At 44.7% G+C, this 19,575-nt stretch overlaps 1 protein-coding gene across 2 annotated transcripts in view; it reads right to left on the reverse strand.

Moving 5' to 3' along the window:
• LOC125621674 (killer cell lectin-like receptor subfamily B member 1B allele A) overlaps positions 1-19,575 on the reverse strand; it is a 43,345-nt gene that overhangs the window by 768 nt on the left and 23,002 nt on the right. Inside the window, exons 1-5 of one of the 2 annotated variants that reach the window (XM_048818803.2) lie at positions 14,700-14,795; positions 3,997-4,101; positions 3,445-3,594; positions 1,798-1,952; positions 22-134 (exon numbers count right to left, since the gene is read on the reverse strand). In XM_048818803.2, coding sequence (XP_048674760.2) covers positions 22-134; positions 1,798-1,952; positions 3,445-3,594; positions 3,997-4,101; positions 14,700-14,778 — 602 coding nt within the window. In that variant the 5' untranslated portion in view covers positions 14,779-14,795. Of the gene's footprint in view, positions 1-21; positions 135-1,797; positions 1,953-3,444; positions 3,595-3,996; positions 4,102-14,699; positions 14,796-19,575 lie in introns of those variants that run through there. The other variant, XM_075119556.1, reaches the window with a different exon arrangement.

Raw genomic sequence — 19,575 nt, forward strand, 5'->3', positions numbered from 1 at the left:
TCATGGGATAAAAACACTCACAGTGTTTGATTGAACAGGGAGCCGTCCACCCAAGTCCATTTCCTCGCACAGGATGTAACAGTGAGTCCAAGCCAGATCTGGTTTGTGTCTTTGGAAGTAGTTTGTATGAAAGTCTGTAAATGACATGGAAGAATGAAGTGACGGGGAAGGAGGGTTAACGTGGTTAAGGTGCTAGTTAGAGACTTTGGGAACTGGGTTCAATTCCCCACTCCACCACAGCCACCCTTTGTGACCGTGGGCCAGTTCGTATTTTCTGTCCTGACTGGGGCGGAATTCAGGCCTTGGTACAGTCTTTGTGGTGTCTGGGGGTCATGCTATCGGTGAGGTGTCCACCGCTGGGTAGCAGGGCACAGGTTATGTACTGTTGCTGGCCTTAACTTTTCTTTTCCTTGCTTTTTAGTGTGTGTGGATATGTATAGAGCAGGGGTGGCCAAACCGTGGCTTGTGAGCCACAGGCATCTCTTTACAGTTAAAGTGCGGCTCCCAGAGCCCCCTCCCACTCCCATTCCCATTCTCCACCTACCAGACTTGGCGGGGAGCTCAGGGCTTCTGCCCGGTGGTGGGGCTAGGAAGGGCTTCTGCTACAGACGACTGGTGCTTGCTGAGAGTGGGGGGGGCACAATTTAAAGGTTCCCTCTCCCAACAGCTTGAGTCAAGGTCCCCCCAGCTGCCCTCCTTCTTACCCTCAGTGCCCCCACCCTGCATCTCCCAGGTGTTAGCTCCGAATGGAGAGGCAATGCCAAACAGCTGGGAACTGCAGTGAGGAGCTCCCAGTTGATTGTCGCTGCCTCTCCCCACAGCCGCAGCTCCCAGTGCAGGGAGTTGGGCCCAGTGGCACCATGTGACTGAGCTGGACCAGCAAACCTTGGGGAAAACTGGGGGGCACATGCCCCCTCACGCATCAACTCTGGCTTCCTGCCAGTGTGGAGGGGGGCATAGGCGCCAACTCCGTGGGTGCTCCGGGGCTGGAGCACCTATGGGGAAAAATTGGTGGGTGCTCTGCACCCACTGGCAGCTCCCCGCCCCACCCCAGCTCACCTCTGCCTCTGTTCCGCCTCCTCCTCTGAGTGCACTGCGTCTCCGCTTCTCCCCCTAGCTCCCAGCGCTTGCCACCGCAAAACAGCTGTTTTGCGCAGCAAGCGCTGGGAGGGAGGGGGAGGAGGGGGAACGTGGTGCGCTCAGGGGAAGAGACGGGGGCGGGGATTTGGGGAAGGGTCCAATAGGGGCAGGGAGGGGGCGGAGTTGGGGTGGGGACTTGGGGGAAGGGGTTGGAATGGGGGCGGAGTCGGGGAGGGGCCAGAGGTGGTGGGGGGCTCGAGCACCCACTGGCGCTGGGTAAAGTTAGCGCCTATGGAGGGGGGGCTCTCAGGGCTATAGACCTGCAGGGCACACCTCCTGGGGCTCAGAGCTTCAGCAGGAGCAGGGCTGAAGACTTGAGCCTGGGCAGGTGCCTCCTGTGGGGCTGAAGCCTGAGACCCCTGCCCCTGCAGGGCCAAAGCCCCAAGCCCTGGCAGATGCCTCCCACAGGGCCAAAACCCTGAGCCTTGTCAGGTGCCTCCTGTGGGGCTGAAGCCCTGAGACACCCCCCTACCCCCGCCCCCCTCCTTGCAGGGATGAAGAACTCTAGAACTTCCGAAGATTGTTGTATGTGGCTCGGAGGGTCGGTAAGTTTGGCCACCCCTGATATAGAGCAGCCTTGACAGACACATAGCACAGTGGTTTTGTGTATTAATTATTACTAGTGATGTTCATATCTCCAGGACTAGTTTTATTTACCATCTCATCCTGGTCCCGGATCACCAGCAGCCGAGAGCTCCTCCTTGAACAGTCATCGCGGCTCTCGTTCCAGGGATTTTTTTCTTTTGACACCCAGTAGCACTTGTCCCTGTGCAGCAGCCAGTTTGGGGGGCAGAGCTTACACCCTGATCCCTCTGGAGGGGGAAATGGAAATGCTTAATGGAGCTGAAGGTTCTGAACTGCATTAAACTCCTGCACAGACCTCCAGACTCAACATTTTCAGCAGAGCTATTGCCTTGGCTTTGTTTGAGGACAGGTCCAACACTCCACTCGCCGCAGGTGCTGCAGGCCAGGAGGGAGGGGTATTGGTGAAGCTGTGAGTACCTCAGTCCTGAAATAGCACGGGCTAACGCAGGTCAGGCTCTACTGGAATCCTCCTTCACTTCCTCCCCTTTAGTGTAGTGTTCCTGTGCACTGCTTAACAGCCATTGCATTTCCCCTTAGAGATGGCTGCATGCCAGTTGGGGGGAGATAATACTACATATAAAAGAGTTAAAAGAACTTTATTTAGTTTGCAAAGTCAAAATTGGAAATGCCACATTCATGGTTGTCCATGCAACTGTAATTCAGCCTCAACTGAGGTCATCCAGTACACTGAATGCTTGGGGAGCCATCATGGACCTGGAACCAAATAGGCCTGCGCACTGAATAAGGCAGCAGCCCTGAGATAAAAATAGTAGATAATCCTGCAATAAAGACCGTATCATAAGGCACACACAAATGGGGGCTGAATTAGGTTGTGCGGGTAACTGAATTAAGGTTGTGCAGATAATTTGGCATTTCCTAACTTTCGGGAGCTTGACTTTGTAATCTTTGTGTTCTCTTAATCCAGTATTGTGTTTAATTTCCTAGTTTTTAAAAAAACATAAAAAAATTCTGTGACTGCAACAACTGCACCAGCCTGAATCAGCAGCAGCGTTTGGACCCTGGATCTTCAGTATCACACCACACTGCTATCACTCCAGCAACAGGAATAACTCTGCTTGCTGGTTACAGGAAAAGTCTGTTATCCTGAGGGATGGGGGCAGGGAATAGGCCTGAGTGGTCAAAGGGAGCCCAGCCAGCTCTCTGTCCTTCCCCAGGAGGAGCTTCTAACCCATGTGGTGTTCCTGGGAGCAAGGGGTTGATAGACCACTGGGGCTATGTGCTAGGTGAGGGGGAGCCTGGCCCAGCTCTCACCCCTCCCCACTTCCACCTGCATCTGCTCAGGTCACTCCCAGTGCAGGGTGTGCTGCTGTGGCAAGGTGAGCCCAGCACTTTTGACTGTTATTTTGTCATGCTACAGAGTTTTCCTGAGGATCACAAGCAAGGAGGGAAATGGTGGCTCTTCCAAGGTTCCCATCTCAGCAAAACCTGGATGAAATTTCATGGGCCAAAGAAAACATGAAGGCCCCTCGGCCCCCTATTTCAAAGGCCTGCTTCGAACAAGGGAAGTGTGAGAGCTCCTCAAAGATACCACAAGACCCTTTTACAATGGAAGCGTTAGGGACCCTAAACAGGAATCGCTACCAGATGCCCTATAAGTAGTTATTGAAGTGGTTTGTGTCCTGCACTGGGTTACCCGAGCTAACCACTAGATGGCACTACAATACAGGAAACTGCAGAGAGAGAAGGTGCTGAGGTTACCTGCTGAGTTGTTGTGAGATGATTCACACACAAATTGTTTCAAGTGGAAATGGAAATCTTTTAGGCCAGTGCTGCAGTTGGATTGATGGATGATTCCCTCCCTGGTACTGTTGTTCTCCAGTGTATTCAGACATCCTTTGAGCTGAGAAACTTCAGAAGAGCATGAGCATGAGCGGCAACTACCACTTAGGGATTAGCAAACTGAGAATGAGGGTGTGTGTAATAAACAGTTACATACTGTAGCTATCAAACTGAGAACTGGGACAGAGAGAGAGAGCATGACAGAGAAAGAGAGAAAATCTAATTTATTGCACATTATAAGGTGTCTTCCACTTTTCCCTGTGCACACTGAACAGTGACGTTGTGAGAGCTGGATCACATAGGTCTCATGTATCAAGTTCTAACACTACCTTCTTCATGTGATATTGTTCCCTTTGTGATGATAATGAAGAGTCCAGGATATTATTCACAAAAGCGTTGGAATCAGAAATGTGCAGGAAGGGGGAATTTCAGAGTGCCGCATTTTGCACAAATTAATTTTGAACTGCTTACCCCAAACACTTATCGCTATCACAGCTCCCAGCAGGATGAGGATCCCAGCTGCTCCAAGCCCTGCAATGATCCAATGACAGCGGGGACGCTGATGTAGATGATGATCTGGAAGAGTCAGGATTGAGTGAAATATCTTCAGCACATTGTGCAAGAAATAATAATGGCCACCTGCTGTCCTGTGGAACCCGTGCAGCATCCTTGAATGGGCATTTGTGTTCCCCCTCAGTCCTCACATAATACTAAGAATATTTTTAAACCTGTCAGTTAAGGGCCACGTCACTCTTAGGGCACCCCATAAAGAAACAGAGCAAAATACTGCAAAGGTGAAGACAATACTAACAGATTTCTATTGTCAATTATTTAGCAACATGGTTCTATTCCACTTAGAGTGGTGCATATTTGACCATGCTATATGGCGAGTCTTTGCATCAGCCCCCTCAGGCTTTGTGTTGACCAGACAGTGGTTCTTAACCTTTCTGGGGTCAGGACACATTTGTAAACCTCAATGGCCTGTCACGACACAGTAAATAGCATTAGTGCAAAAGCCACACGACTTACTAAATATCTTACCCACAACACACAATATGCACGTTAGTATTGGCCCCGTTCATCTTTACAGACGTTTGGTATTGCGGATGTGAGGTCACAGTTGGTGCTGCAGCTTTTTTGATAACTATAAAAACCAATTCTGGACAAACAGATGTTATCGCATCGAGTGCAACGAAAGGTGTTTTCCTGTTGTCCAAGGCTAGTCACTTGTTTTTTACTTTGACTTTTTGTTTTGAGTGTAGAGAGCCACTGTTTATCACGTTCTGTGATGCCTGTCTCCAGACTGAATTGCCAACTTGAATGATCTTTTGTACTTGGGCTTCCTAAGTCTGTGACTCAATACCAAAGCATTGGGAGGGATAGCTCAGTGGTTTGAGCATTGGCCTGCTAAAGCCAGGGTTGTGAGTTCAATCCTTGAGGTGGCCATTTGGGTCAAAAATTGGGGATTGGTCCTGCTTTGAGCAGGGGGTTGGACTAGATGACCTCCTGAGGTCCCTTCCAACCCTGATATTCTATGATTCTATTTTAGGTCTCTTTTGCAGGCATCTCAAAACCTACGTTTTGGGTGTCCTCTCTGTCTTTGACCCTCCTTTAACTCACCATATTATAAGATGTCTTTAGGAAGTCTTCCATCTTGCATCCTATGCACATGACCTAACTAACGAAGATGGTTGTGCTTGATAATAGCTCTCAGGCTGGAGATTTGTGCCCTCATTAGCACTTCTTCATTAGTAATTTTACCTTGCCAGGTGATGTCTAGAATGGATCTCAGGCACCACAGATGGAAGCTATTGAATCTCTTTTCTTGCCTGCTATATGAGATCCATGTCTCGCTGCCATAAAGGAGGATACTGACTATGCAGGCTTTATAAATAAAGATCTTAGTCTTTGTCATAAGCTTCTTCAAGAATATACACATTAGTGTAACTAGTGCTTGTATACCATACATATCACAGCAGCAGTATCTGCATTTCCTATCCCCTGGGGCGGGCTGGGCTCGGCTCCCCACTCTGGGTGTTGTGACTTCCAGGGTCACAGTGCTGGTCAGGTTTGGCCTGGCCTGCCTGACAGGGGGGCAGCTGATCCGAATTTGTGTGAGTGGCATTGTGACCCAGTGCACAAGTTCGTAGTGCGACTCACGCAAATTTGACCTGTCACCAGCCCTGTCATCATGACTGAGGAGAGACTGGGCCAAGCCTGAATGAAACCACTGTGTTCCTTTGCAGCAGATCACAATGCCCGGAGCAGCTCCAGCCTTGCAGACTGGAGCTGCAGGATCCACGGCTGCGGGGTGAATGCAGGATGGACTCTGCAACCCCCAAGTCTTTCCTTCCTTTCTGCACAAAGGAGTTATCTGTGTTCAGTCTGTTACACCTCTGGTCAAGGACAGCCAGGTCGGTATTTTGTAAGTAAACAAGCTTCACTAAGAAAATAGCTTGAGACTGGATCACTAATTTCACCTCCAATGGGAAACTGACCTGCCAGGCCCAAAGTCTGCTAACGCTTGGCAAAACAGCAACAATATCAAGGAAGTCAGAGTCACTGGATCTATACCAAATAGGTGCACATTTTCATAGTGACATAGAACAACTGAATATAACCAGAGGCTCGCACACGTTGTAGCATCTGTCAGCCAAGCTTGTTGAACATGCCAGGGGCTCCTTCCCTCTATTCCCCCCACAAGCTCCCTGGGTGTCCCCTTCCACCTCCCTGTATTGCAGGGATTCCCTGCAACTCCCTCAATCTCCCCCTGCCAGGAGATCTGTGCCCTCCATTCCCCTATCTCCCATACCAGTGTCCCCTTTTCTTTCCCCCATGCTGTCCTTCTTCTAAACCAGGGTCCCCCATTTCACCCCATGTCAGCAGTTCTGTGTTCCCCTCATTTCTCCCTCCTTCCCATTCCAGGTCCCTCATTCTCCCCTCATGACAGGGATGCTGTGTGCACCTGCATGCCCCCTTCCCCCCACTTCCATCTATGCCAGGGGCTCTGTCCTCCTTCCATTTCCCCCTTTCTCCACTCATGTTCCCCCAATCTCCCACCAGGGGTTCTGTGTGCACCCCCTTTCCCTCTCCTCCCGGACCAGCAACCCCCATTGCCCTCCATGTAGGACTCTACATGTGCCCCCATTTCACCCCTTTCCCCTCATGCCCCACTTTCCCACATTCTCCCCTCTATAGCAGGGGCTCGGTCTGCACCCCATTTCCCCCTGTGCCCCATACAAAAGTCTCCCATTTCCTCCCAGGCCAGAAGCTGTGTGCACACCTCCTTCCCCCATGCCCCTCCATTGTCCCCTTCACACTCCCCTCCAACCATCATTATGTCTCTTCTGTCTAGGGTTGCCAAAATCGTATTTCAAAAATAAGGGACTGTTTTCTTAGCACCCCTGCCCCACCCCTCCTCCCAATATTATCATTATTATTAATAAATAACAACGATAATCGGCACTCAACCGCATTCACCAGGGGTATTTCTTGCTGCTTTTTTTCAGCACTCAGCAACTCCTGATCTTGTACAGAGATGAAAAAATAAGGGCTGTCCCTTGTCATAAGGCCATGTTGGCAACCTGTTCTGTCTGTCTGGGACATGAGTCATGCAAAAAGAAAAGGAGGACTTGTGGCACCTTAGAGACTAACCAATTTATTTGAGCATAAGCTTTCGTGAGCTACAGCTCACTTCATCGGATGCATACTGTGGAAAGTTTAGAAGATCTTATTATATACACACAAAGCATGAAAAAATACCTCCTCCCACCCCACTCTCCTGCTGGTAATAGCTTATCTAAAGTGATCACTCTTCTTACAATGTGTATGATAATCAAGTTGGGCTATTTCCAGCACAAATCCAGGTTTTCTCACACCCCCCCCCCCCCCCACACACACACAAACTCACTCTCCTGCTGGTAATAGCTTATCTAAAGTGACCACTCCACGGTATGCATCCGATGAAGTGAGCTGTAGCTCACGAAAGCTCATGCTCAAATAAATTGGTTAGTCTCTAAAGTGCCACAAGTACTCCTTTTCTTTTTGCGAATACAGACTAACACGGCTGTTACTCTGAAACCTCTCCTTACAATGTGTATGATAATCAAGGTGGGCCATTTCCAACACAAATCCAGGTTTTCTCACACACACACCCCCACACACAAACTCACGGAGTTTTACTTTAACTTTAAGTTTCACGGAGTCTGCTTTAACTTTTACCAGCTCTCTTTTCTTTTTTTATTAATAAATCTTTAGTTAGTTTAATAAGGATTGGCTACTAGCACTGTATTTTGGTAAGATCTTGAGCAGCCTGTTACCTAGGGTAAGTGACTGATCCTCTGGGATTGGAAAAACCCAATGTATGTGATTTTTGGTTTTAATAACCTTTTATCATAAAGTCCAGTTTGCCTGAGTGGTAAAGAGGGACTGTAGAGCCTAAAGGGACTGTATGTGGCTTCATGATAACTAGTATAGTATTTTGGAAGCACATATTTGTTATTGGCTGGTGAAATCTTATGATAGAATAGGGTGACCGGATGGCAAGGGTGAAAAATCGGGACAGGAAGTGGGGGGTAATTGGTGTATATAGAAGACAAAGCCCAGAATATCGGGACTGTCCCTATAAAACTGGGACATCTGGTCACCCTATGATAGACTATACCACCAGTCTGGGGTACTTACCCTGTATTTTGGCAGTCTGACCTGAGATTGGCCCTCTCAGCTGTGTCCCTTACCAGGCAGCGTGACAGTGACACTCTACAGTTATTGTGTTACAAACAGACAGACAGAGAAATGCCACCCAGTTGAGTGTAAGGCCTTGCAAGTTTGGCCAATTACAGTACAACATTAACATGTTCCATATGCCCTATGTAACAGCATAGTTGGGATATTAATATTTATTTAGCAACTGCAGTGTTAGTAGAATAAAAATAGAGGCTGACGACATAATCATCTAAAATTTTCTCACATATATCCATAAGCTCATGTACCTATAGAAGTTACACCCCAAAGATATCTGTTTTGTAAAATAACTTGTATAGTTACATTTCAAATACACCCAGCCATTTTCAAGGGAATCCTTTAAGAAAAAAGTGTCCATCCTTTATATTAAAATTTAATTCATGATTTCTTGTTTCCTCGTTATTTTAGAAATACTGATGCATATTCACTGCCCACCCCCAATCTCCTCTCATCCTTACCACGGGTTCCCTCCTGTCTGTTCTAAGTCACAACTTCCCAAACTTTGACTGATCCACAAATACCGAGTCTTATAGCTTATCTCTGCACTCAGGAAATGTGAACACCTCATCCCTAGCCTTGGAAACGTCCTTGGCATCCTGTCCATTTCAGAATCCAGGAGAAGATATCCCTTTGTGCCTTCATCATTCCCCCTCGACCAGGCTTCCCTCCTTTCCTCCTTTTCTCCAGCCCCATTTCCTGTATTCCTCAGATACTAGATTTTATTCTTGTCTGCACAGATACTAGTAGGCTTGTCCCGCTCCACACTTCGCCCATCAAGTGGCACAAGCTCCACAACACCCTGCACTGAATTGGCTCCCCAACTATTTTCAGATCCCATCCTTCCTCCTTGGACTGTGAGACTCCCACACCTCTCCTAATAGAACAATGAAGTTCTTAAATTGGTTAGTCTCTAAGGTGCCACAAGTACTCCTTTTCTTTTTTTAATGAAGTTCTGCTAGATGCCTTCTGCCCAGTCATTCCTCTCAAGACTCACCAAATGTACGGGTCCTTACCATTTGCCTTGCCCTGCTATAGTATCTAGATAGTTCAGTTACAGCCTCCAAACAGGTTTATGAAATATATGATTTATTTGTATTGTGGTAGCACCCAAAGGTTCCAGTCTGGAGCAGTAACCTATCCGCTAACTAAGGCCAGATCTACACTAGGAAATAGACCTGCCCTAAGAGACTGTATCATAAACTTCTCATGCCAGGGACGTTCTCACTGAGTACAGAACACAATGGGAGAGAGGCTGAGCAGAACAATAATAAGATCAGACATTACAGAGATTAGCTGTGTGCACAGTTTGATGGTGAATTTAATTGTATAATTATGTTAGGATACCTGGAGACTTGGGTAAAAATCTTTGTTATTTTAAATCTAAATAAATAAATAAAGTAATCTGAAATTTGTTTCCTCCTTTGGTAAAGTTAAATTAGTTGCTCCAAACTATCATTCAACTTAGGCATCATTGATTGCCTGATTTTTCTGTAGGTATCACAGCAGAGATAGGGCTTGAGGAATTTGAAGGAAAAGAGGGTCATCAAAATATAACAGCATGGCCCTTGTATTTGTATGTAGGGCCTGTCGCTGACTATGACATTTTCTGAGACAGTTTGTATTTACTCTGAAGTAAAGTGCACCACAGGGCATTAAAGAAATTCAGTATCCAGCTCCAGGAGTGGTAAAGGATTCAGGTTAGCTAAGTCCTGCCAGATACATGGTGCATAGAACACATAGACCTGTCCTTTGTTGCTAGAAAACCAGTGTCTAAACTACCTGACTGTGCTTTGAGTTACCTATGTGGGGTAACTATTGTGAGCTCCCTATTGCACCTTTAATATAGTTGGTGGATTGCTGGTGATGTCAGGGGTTTGGCTGATCACCATTTTGTAGGCTGGAAGGGATATTTGCCATATGGCAGAATTGGCAAATTGCCGTGTGGGTTTTTTCCACCTTCCATTCAGCATCAAGGTGGTCTGGGTTTAGATTATAATTGTTGCAACTTTGACAGGTTCCCATGTGGCTGGTTGTTTACAGGTTCCTGTAACCCGGTGGTCTGCCTTGGCCATGGTCCTGAGCACAGTATTAATTGGTGCAGGGGTTTGTCTATGCTTTGAGCTGGGGGAGCAGTTCCCCGTGCTAACTCTGATTGAGCGAGTGCCCTAAAAATCACACGTAGCTGCAGCAGCATCAACGTGACTAGTAGGAGGGTGTTAGCCACTCTGAGTAGGTGCCTGTGGTCTCGGCTGGGTTCGTACTGATGTACTCAGGGTGGTGAGCCCGTCCTGCTGCTCAGCTAGACACACTATTTTTTAAAATACACTCTAGTTTTAGCACACTAGCTAGATCAGAACTAGTGCGGGGTTTGTCTGCTCAAGCTGGGTATCTCACCCCAGCTCGAACTGTGCACATACCCTATGTCTCATGCAGCTTGTGGCTCACCTCATCTTGTCTCTCCTATCTCTAGCATGGAGGAAGGGTTGGGACTCTGGCTTACCAGTCAGGGTGAGGGTGGAGAGGGGGCATGACTTTCACATTTACCCTCTAGTCTGTAGTACACCAAGGCCATTCGTGCCAACTGGAGAGCCGCACTGGAACAACCTTTCTGGGTAGTTTGGGTAGTTACCCTAGTTAGGTAATAGTTTTAAATAAAGTTCCAGCCTCCACATTTAACCATATAATGGTGTCTATGTCTCATTGTCTTTATGTCCACATTAACGTCTAATTGTACTTTGTCAAGTGGCTGAATTTTTAATTGCAATTTAAAAGTAAAGCAGGCAGTCTGAGCTTAGTACATGTGGAGCACTGACAGGAGAAGAGATGTTCCCTAACCTGATCAGCAAATAGCCCCCTTCTTCCTCAGCAACACTCACAATTTCCTACTGCGTCACATATCATACAGCTGTTTCAGGATGCCCTCCCATATCTCAATGCTACTGTTGGCAACCCCTTGGAGGCCTCCCCCGCCCTTCTGTAAGGGGAAAAATTGGATTGTATCTGTACCCTGACCCATCAGCTCCCCTTCTGACCCAATGTAGGGAGCCTGTCAAGTTATCAGGACAGGTAAGGCAAGGAAGGTCCTGCATTAGGGTACAGAGACCTCTCCAATATTATGGTAGAAAAACATTACACAAGTGAGGATTGTGTGACAGTCGAATGTGCCAGGTTCTTTTTGTAAGAGGCATGTCCTGTGAATCCTCTGCTGAAAACCCTCTGCCACAATAACGCTATGTCTGAAACACTGTGTCATCTTAACTCCTAAAATCCTCTGTGGGAACAACTCCTATTCCGGTAACAGAGTGTCTTCTGAACTTTTGTGCCAAAAAGCATTACATTATCAGCATCAGACTCCAGGGTTCTCTTTTTGTCTTTAACACCCACTATTTGAAGAAAACATTGAGCTCAGAAGTAGATATTTATAATTGTTATTGTATTAATTCAATTGCCATGTGGAAAATAATTTGAAAGGCAAAAACACAAAACAAACAGTTCAAAAAGTCAGATTTGTTGCCAAAGAGCTCTGAAAAAAGGTAATACACGTCATTAATTTTATTTTTTTTTCTGATAATTGGAGGTGGTATAAACACAGATTAATCACAGAAATGTAGGGATGGAAGGGACCTTAACAAATCATCTAGCCTATCAGCTGTGCTGAGGCAGGATTAAGTATATCAGGTCCTAGCCCATCCCTGACCGGTGTCTGGAAGAACACTAAGCCAAACCACACACCAGAACTTTCAGAACAGACAAAATGCATCCAGACGTGACATTAGTGTGTAGCAAGCTGGTGCTCTGTAGAGTCACACCCTAGTTTAACGCACACAAGGGCTTGTAAAGTTCCCAAGTAGACAAGCTCGTACATTGGACACTCCTGTTCATACAAACCCGAATGACATTAGCCTGTTTTTGCAGCAGTATCACACTGTTGACTCATATTCAATGTGTGATCCACTATAACTACCAAATCCTTTTCTGCAGTACTAGTGCCTAGCCAGCTATTCGCCATTTTGGAGGTATGCATTTGATTTTTCCTTCCTAAGTGTAGTACTTTGCACGTCTTTATTGAATTTCATCTTGTTGATTTCAGACCAATTCTCCATTTATCAAGGTCATTTTCAATTCTAAACCCATCCTTTAAAATGCTTGCACCACTCCTAGCTAGAAACTGTCATTCACAAATTTTACAAGTCTAGTCTCCACTCCATCATCTAAGTCATTAATGAAAATATTGAATTGTATTGGACACAGAAAAGCCACCCATGGAATTCCACTTGATACGATCTCCCAGTTTGACAGTGAAGCATTGTTAACTACTCTCTGAGTATGGTCTTTGAACCAGTTGTACACTCATTTTTTTAGTAAATTCATCTAAGCCACATTTTCCTTGTTTGCTTATGAGACTATCATGGAGGACTATGTCAAAAGCCTTGCTAAAATCCAGATATATCGTGTCTACTGCTTCCCTCCAGCCACTAGGCCAGTTACCTTGTCAAAGAAGGAAGTTAGATTGGTTTTGTATGATTTGTGCTTGACATTCCATGTTGCTACTAATTATCACCTTATTCTCCTCTAGGTCTGAACAAATTGATTGTTTGATAATTTGTTCCAGTATCTTTCCAGGTATCAAAGTTAGACTGACTGGTCTATAATTTCCTGGGTCTTCCTTTTTCCTCTTTTTGAAGATAAGTACTGTGTTTTTCTTTCTCCAGTCCCCTGGGTCCTCACCCATCCTCCATGAGTTCTCAAAACCAATTAATGGTTCTAATATTGCTTTGGTTATTTCCTTAAATACTCTATTGTGAATTTAATCAGGCCCCGCTGACTTGAATGCATCTATCTTATCTAAACATTCCTTAAGCTGTTCTTCCCATATTCTAGCCCAAGATCCTTCCCCCTTGTTGTTAATATTGTGTTACGTATCTGCTCTAAATTAATCTTTTTAGTGAAGACTGACGCAAAAAGGGCATGAAACACCTCAACTTTCTCTGTGTCATCCTTTATTTGCTCTCTTTTCCTGTTAAGTAATGGACCTACATTTGTCAAACTAACAGGTCAAATTCAAATATCAGTTTTAATTTGTGTTTTGTTCATTGCCACTTTGAAATAATTTCTTAAAACTAAAGGCTTAATACTCCTATTAAAAGGCTAATTGCCACAGTCTTACTGGGTTATCACTCCACCGTACTACCCTGAAAAGAGATATTTAACATCTACACTATTTATCAGTTCTAAAAGAGCATCATCAAGATTTTAAAGTTTCAAATAATACTAATTTTCTGGCAAATCCTTTAAAAATTGCTCTATAATTTTTATGCTTGCATTTTGCATCCTTTGAAGTCAAGGATTCTTAGCCTCAGTGGGGCATAAACAGGTTTCAGGGGATTGTGACCACACTCACTTTCTTTTTGGATACATGGATGGGTATGTATCCAAAAAGATACATAAAACTTGTAGTAATATGGAATCACAGTATGGAAAAGCTTGAGAACTCCTGCCTTAAATTAACATTTAGCTCAGTTTCTTATTTCTTCATTATTCTGATATTCATTTTCCCTCTCTCCTTTCATCCTTGCTACTATGTTCCTCCTTGAGAGTGTCCTTTAAGTTACAACTTTTCAAAATTAATTTGGTATGAAACATGTCCACTCCTGTTCTGCACTCAGAGATAGAAGGGAAGGTGGGAATATGTTCCCATTTCAGAATCCTGTGCAAAATCCCATGGTTGCTTGTAATTTTCTCTATTAGCCAAATTTCCCTTTTTCTCCAGCCCCAGGTCCTAACCTCCTCAAATAAACATTGGGTCTTTAACCAGAGGCCAGTAAATCCTTTTCTTCACTCTGCACTTCTTAGTGACACAGGCTCCATGACACAGTGTACGTAAATATCTCCCCACCGCTTTGCTTCTAATCCTCTCTAATGAGACAATGAAATCCTTCCTGTTCTTGGAGCCTCCCAGGTTCCTTCTGTTCTGTTCACTCTTCCCAAGACTTGACCATTGCCCTACTCCTTATCCCTCTGACTTATCCCACTATAGTAAATTGTAGATTCATTAGTTTACTTCAATCCTCCAAATATGTATGAAAGATGGCATACAATAACGTATTGTATTGCACTTGTAATTGTATATATATATAGGCTGCCAGCGGCTACTCTTGTAGTGATGTGGCTGTTTTAATACTGACATAATGCTTGCTATGATAATGCTTTAAAGAAATTCCGTATCCAGTTCTGACAATAGTAGGGGATTTCACATTCTCAGAAGTCCCACTCTGTGAACATAGCATATAGAGCTGTTCCTTGGTTCTAAAGACCTTCTTTCTAAGCTATCTGTGCTGCAATTCAAATAATAAAAAAGTACATTAGGATTCCATTTTTCTAATTGAAAAGAGAGATCATACTAGCACAAAACTAAGAAATTAAAGACTTACTGAGGTGCCGAGCTGGATGCAATGGTTTGGAAGAGGCTTTCAAAATGTTTAAATCAGCATAAACTATTTCACCTGCCATGATAAGCGCAGAGGAGGGAGAGCACGTACAGAAGAGGATGGAGTCTAAGAGCAGCCTCATTTATATATGAGCTAATGTATCCAAAATCAGGAAGTGTCTGTCATCTATTTGAAGCTTTTTTACTTCCTTTTCCCCTGGTGATTTGAGAAGTCCAGGCACCCAGGCTAATAAATTAATGCCTATGTGCTAGCAACCAGTCTGAGTTGTGCTTGAAAACACTCAGGACAGGAGAGCTGTTCTGCACTAGGGTGTTTAGGATTTTAAAAGCACAATTATTTTTCAGTAGTACAAGTAAGCTGAGTCCTGATGCATTTAGCATGGCAGCTCTGAAAATTCACATGGTAAGAAAGTCTTGTTAAAGCATAAAAGAGGGAAATAGTCAATTGGCATTTCCCTAACCTTTCAGTGGAGCAGCCATCTTTAATATATGCCTTTCACTCTAGTTCTCTCTCTGTTGTTGCCACTCAACTCTTGTGTGAGTGAAAAACTCTTTTTCATGGGGTGGCTGAACTGCCTTCTCCAGGGAAAGGGGGCTCTGCTGGATCAGGACCTGAACGCGGGAGTTGTGGTGCCACCTCAGCTCCCACTGAAGCCAATGGGAGGCCAAGGAACTCAGCACCTCTCAGGATAGGACTCCATGTCTGAGGACCAATAATGCCAGAGTCAGTTCAATAGACTGCAGTACTGCCAGCCCCAAATGTTCAAAAATCATGAGTCAGGCTCACCAAAAATCATTAGATTGGTTTTAAAATCATGAGATTACGTAAAAATAATAGTTGATGTTCTTTATTTGCCTTCTGCTTTTTCAGCCCTTAGCTTCAAAACTTGACCCCAGTGCACCCTTTCTCCACAGCCATGAGGGCTAGAAACTTTTTCTTTAGGCATGAAGGCTGAAATCATCACATCTCCACTTGACTCCAGGAGCTGGGGCTTTAAGGAAAACAATAATTATCATGAGATGCATGACAAAATCCTGGGAGTTGGCAGCACTGAGACTGGTTCAATAAAATTCGTGCCCACAAAAAGTAAAACTGTTAGGTTTGCATTCACACAGTGTCATGTCAAGTGGGAAATAGAGTTGGAGGACACTGGTCATATGCTGGTACCCTGCATCTTCTACAACACTCACTACCATTCTCAATTCGTTAACTAGCAGGCTGACGGTACAACTATAAAGTTTCAAGTCTCAACTGTACAGAAAGCCCACCATCTTATGTACAACAAGGAAATAACTCCCCCACAAAATCTGTCTTAATTTATAGGTAAGGCTGCTGAGTGCAATTCAAAACAAGATACATTAAACATCCATAAATGTTCAGGTTGAAAGAAGACACAAGCTAAGGTTACATCAACAATCTTGAAGGGAAGCAGCGGAAGGCATTTTAAAAAGGAAGTACTTATGCCTCTTAGCTGTGCTGGTGAGTGGTGGCTACAACTGTTCTCATGCAGCTTTACTGAGCTGTCCAGGTTTGGGGAACTGCCAGGGAATTGTTTTTGGGAACTGTGAGGTTTTGAGGAACTGCCCAGAGGGGAGTAGCAGAACCTCCCCTCTTGTAAGGAGTTCAGCTACATGGTGACTTTTAATGGCAGGAGCCAGGAAGGGGAAGCATGGAAGAGATGGAAATGGAACCACTTTAAATGCTCTCAGAATTTTTATACTTTACATAGTTATATATATGTGTGTGTGTGTTCACACATGTCAAGGTTCCTCCCCCACTCTGAACTCTAGGGTACAGATGTGGGGACCTGCATGAAAAACCTTCTAAGCTTATTTTTACCAGCTTAGGTCAAAACTTCCCCAAGGTACAAAATATTCCACCCGTTGTCTTTGGACTGGCCGCTACCACCACCAAACTAATACTGGTTACTGGGGAAGAGCTATTTGGACGCGTCTTTCCCCCCAAAATACTTCCCAAAACCTTGCACCCCACTTCCTGGACAAGGTTTGGTAAAAAGCCTCACCAATTTGCCTAGGTGACTACAGACCCAGACCCTTGGATTTTAAGAACAATGAACAATCCTCCCAACACTTGCATCTCCCCTTTCCTGGGAAATGTTGGATAAAAAGCCTCACCAATTTGCATAGGTGACCACAGACCCAAACCCTTGGATCTGAGAACAATGAAAAAGCATTCAGTTTCTTACAAGAAGACTTTTAATAAAAATAGAAGTAAATAGAAATGAAGAAATCCCCCCTGTAAAATCAGGATGGTAGATATCTTACAGGGTAATTAGATTCAAAAACATAGAGAACCCCTCTAGGCAAAACCTTAAGTTACAAAAAAGATACACAGACAGAAATAGTTATTCTATTCAGCACAATTCTTTTCTCAGCCATTTAAAGAAATCATAATCTAACACATACCTAGCTAGATTACTTACTAAAAGTTTTAAGACTCCATTCCTGGTCTTATCCCCGATAAAGACAGACTATAGACAGACACACAGACCCTTTGTTTCTCTCCCTCCTCCCAGCTTTTGAAAGTATCTTGTCTCCTCATTGGTCATTTTGGTCAGGTGCCAGGGAGGTTACCTTTAGCTTCTTAACCCTTTACAGGTGAGAGGAGCTTTCCCCTGGCCAGGAGGGATTTCAAAGGGGTTTACCCTTCCCTTTATATTTATGACAACACAGATAGAGAGGTTTCAGAGGAACAGCCTTGTTAGTCTGTATTCGCAAAAAGAAAAGGAGTACTTGTGGCACCTTAGAGACTAACCAATTTATTTGAGCATGAGCTTTCGTGAGCTACAGCTCACTTCATCAGATAGAGAAAAATTCTGGTGGGTTTCCTGCCAGTAGCTGATTAAGAGGAAGAGAAAGTTTAAAAAGTCCTGATCCATTCTTATAGTGACCAAAAGCCTTCTCTATTCCTCAGTGGGAAGCAGTGTTGTCCACTGGCTCTGCTACTAAACTTGCACTCAGGAGATCTGAGTTCTGTTCCGGCTTCTACTATTAGCCTGCTGGGTGACCTTGGCAAGTCACATCAATATCCCTGTGGCTTGGTTTCCCCATCTGTAAAATGAGGATAATGATACTGGACCAGATTTTCAGAGATATATTGGGGCCTTTGAAAATCTGGCTAACTGACCACATGCTTTGAGATACATGGATAAAAAGTGCTGTATTATAGGTGACACAGCTAGTGACACCTAAACTTAACGTTGCTTCACACTTTTGATTATAACTTTCAGTTGCTTATAACTTTGCCAGATTTAACTGTTCATGCTGAAATTTCTGGCTGTGTATCTGCCTCAGGCTGAATTTTTCTTTTTGAAAGTTTCAGCAAAAATATTCAGCCATTTCAGTGAGATTAGGGAAAAACATATTGTTCTACCCATGTTAAATACCTGGTTATGAGAATTTTCTTCAGAAGCTCTAGCATCTCCAGGCTTTGGAGCAGGGACTTCAATTTGACATTGCGGGGTGGGAGAAATCACGCTGGTATCAGGGAATGGCTTTAGCTGTTCCAATGAAAAACCACCTAAATTTGGCCAAGTTATGAGCCTTTAACAAATTGCATTTTGCACAGTTTCAGTAGAGACTTGTTAGAGCTTCACTGCTAACCCCTCAAATCACTGAGCATGCTCCATCCCATCACAGCCCCTATATGTGACAGGACTTCACATGTGCCATCCCAGAAAGCAACTGAGCAGGAACACAGCCAACGGACTCAGCACATGCTGAGAGAATGGCAATGTCACCCACCATCACCAAGACTGGTTTGATGAGAACGATGCTGAGATTCAGGGCCTGCTCGACCAGAAAAGAAAAGCTCATTGCATATGGCAAAACGACATATTACACCAGCAGAAGAAAGAGTCATACAAGCAACTCAAAGCTGAAGCTCAAAGGAAAATCCGTGACGTCAAAAATAAGTGGTGGCGAAAAGAGACCAAGGAGATTGAGCTTTATGCTGATAAACATGACATCAGGAGCTTTTTTCAAGGCAATAAGGGCCATTTATGGTCGATGCTCCCATGGTCCCACACCACTCCGAACCCAAGACAGGTCGACGTATTTTTTAAGGACAGCAAAGCCATCAAAGTCAGATGGAGGGAGCATTTTGAGTTACTCCTGAACCGTGAGTCAACTGTCTCTGATGCCACTATCAAATCTATACCTCAATAACATGAAAGAGAATCTCTTGCTGACCCCCCTGCCCTTGAAGAAGTAATAAGAGCCATTATGTATACCAAGAACAACAAGGCAGCAGGACCAGATGGCATACCAGCTGAAGCCTACAAGTCTGGAGGAGAAGAACTGGTAAGGAAGTTCCACAAACTTTTTCTTCATATCTGATATGAGAAGATTCCAGAAGACTTGAGAAATGCCAATACTGTTGCAATCTTTAAGAAAGGAGATCAGTCAGAGTGTGGAAATTATTGAGGCACTGGCCTTATTATCTACAGCAGGGAAAATTCTTGCCCGTATCCTCTTAAAAGGATTACTTCCCCTTGCTGAGGAAATACTGCCAGAATCTCAGTGGTTTTAGACCATCCCACAGGACAACAGACATGATCTTTGTTACCCGCCAAATCCAGGAAAAGTCTCAGGAGCAAAATCAGGATCTGTACATGGCCTTCATCGATTTGACAAAGGCCTTCGACTTGGTCAATCGTGAAGCCCTGTCGAAGGTGCTGGCCAGATTTGGATGCCCACCAAAATTTATTAAGGTCCTAAGGTTTCTTCATGATCAGATGACTGCCACAGTTCTCTGTAATGATCTTGAGACGGACCCTTTCATCATCAAAACTGGGGTTAAGCAAGGATGCGTTATTGCCCCAACCCTGTTCTCCATT

The sequence above is a fragment of the Caretta caretta genome, chromosome 14 (assembly GCF_965140235.1).
Source record: "Caretta caretta isolate rCarCar2 chromosome 14, rCarCar1.hap1, whole genome shotgun sequence".
In the NCBI taxonomy this organism is placed as follows: domain Eukaryota; kingdom Metazoa; phylum Chordata; order Testudines; family Cheloniidae; genus Caretta; species Caretta caretta.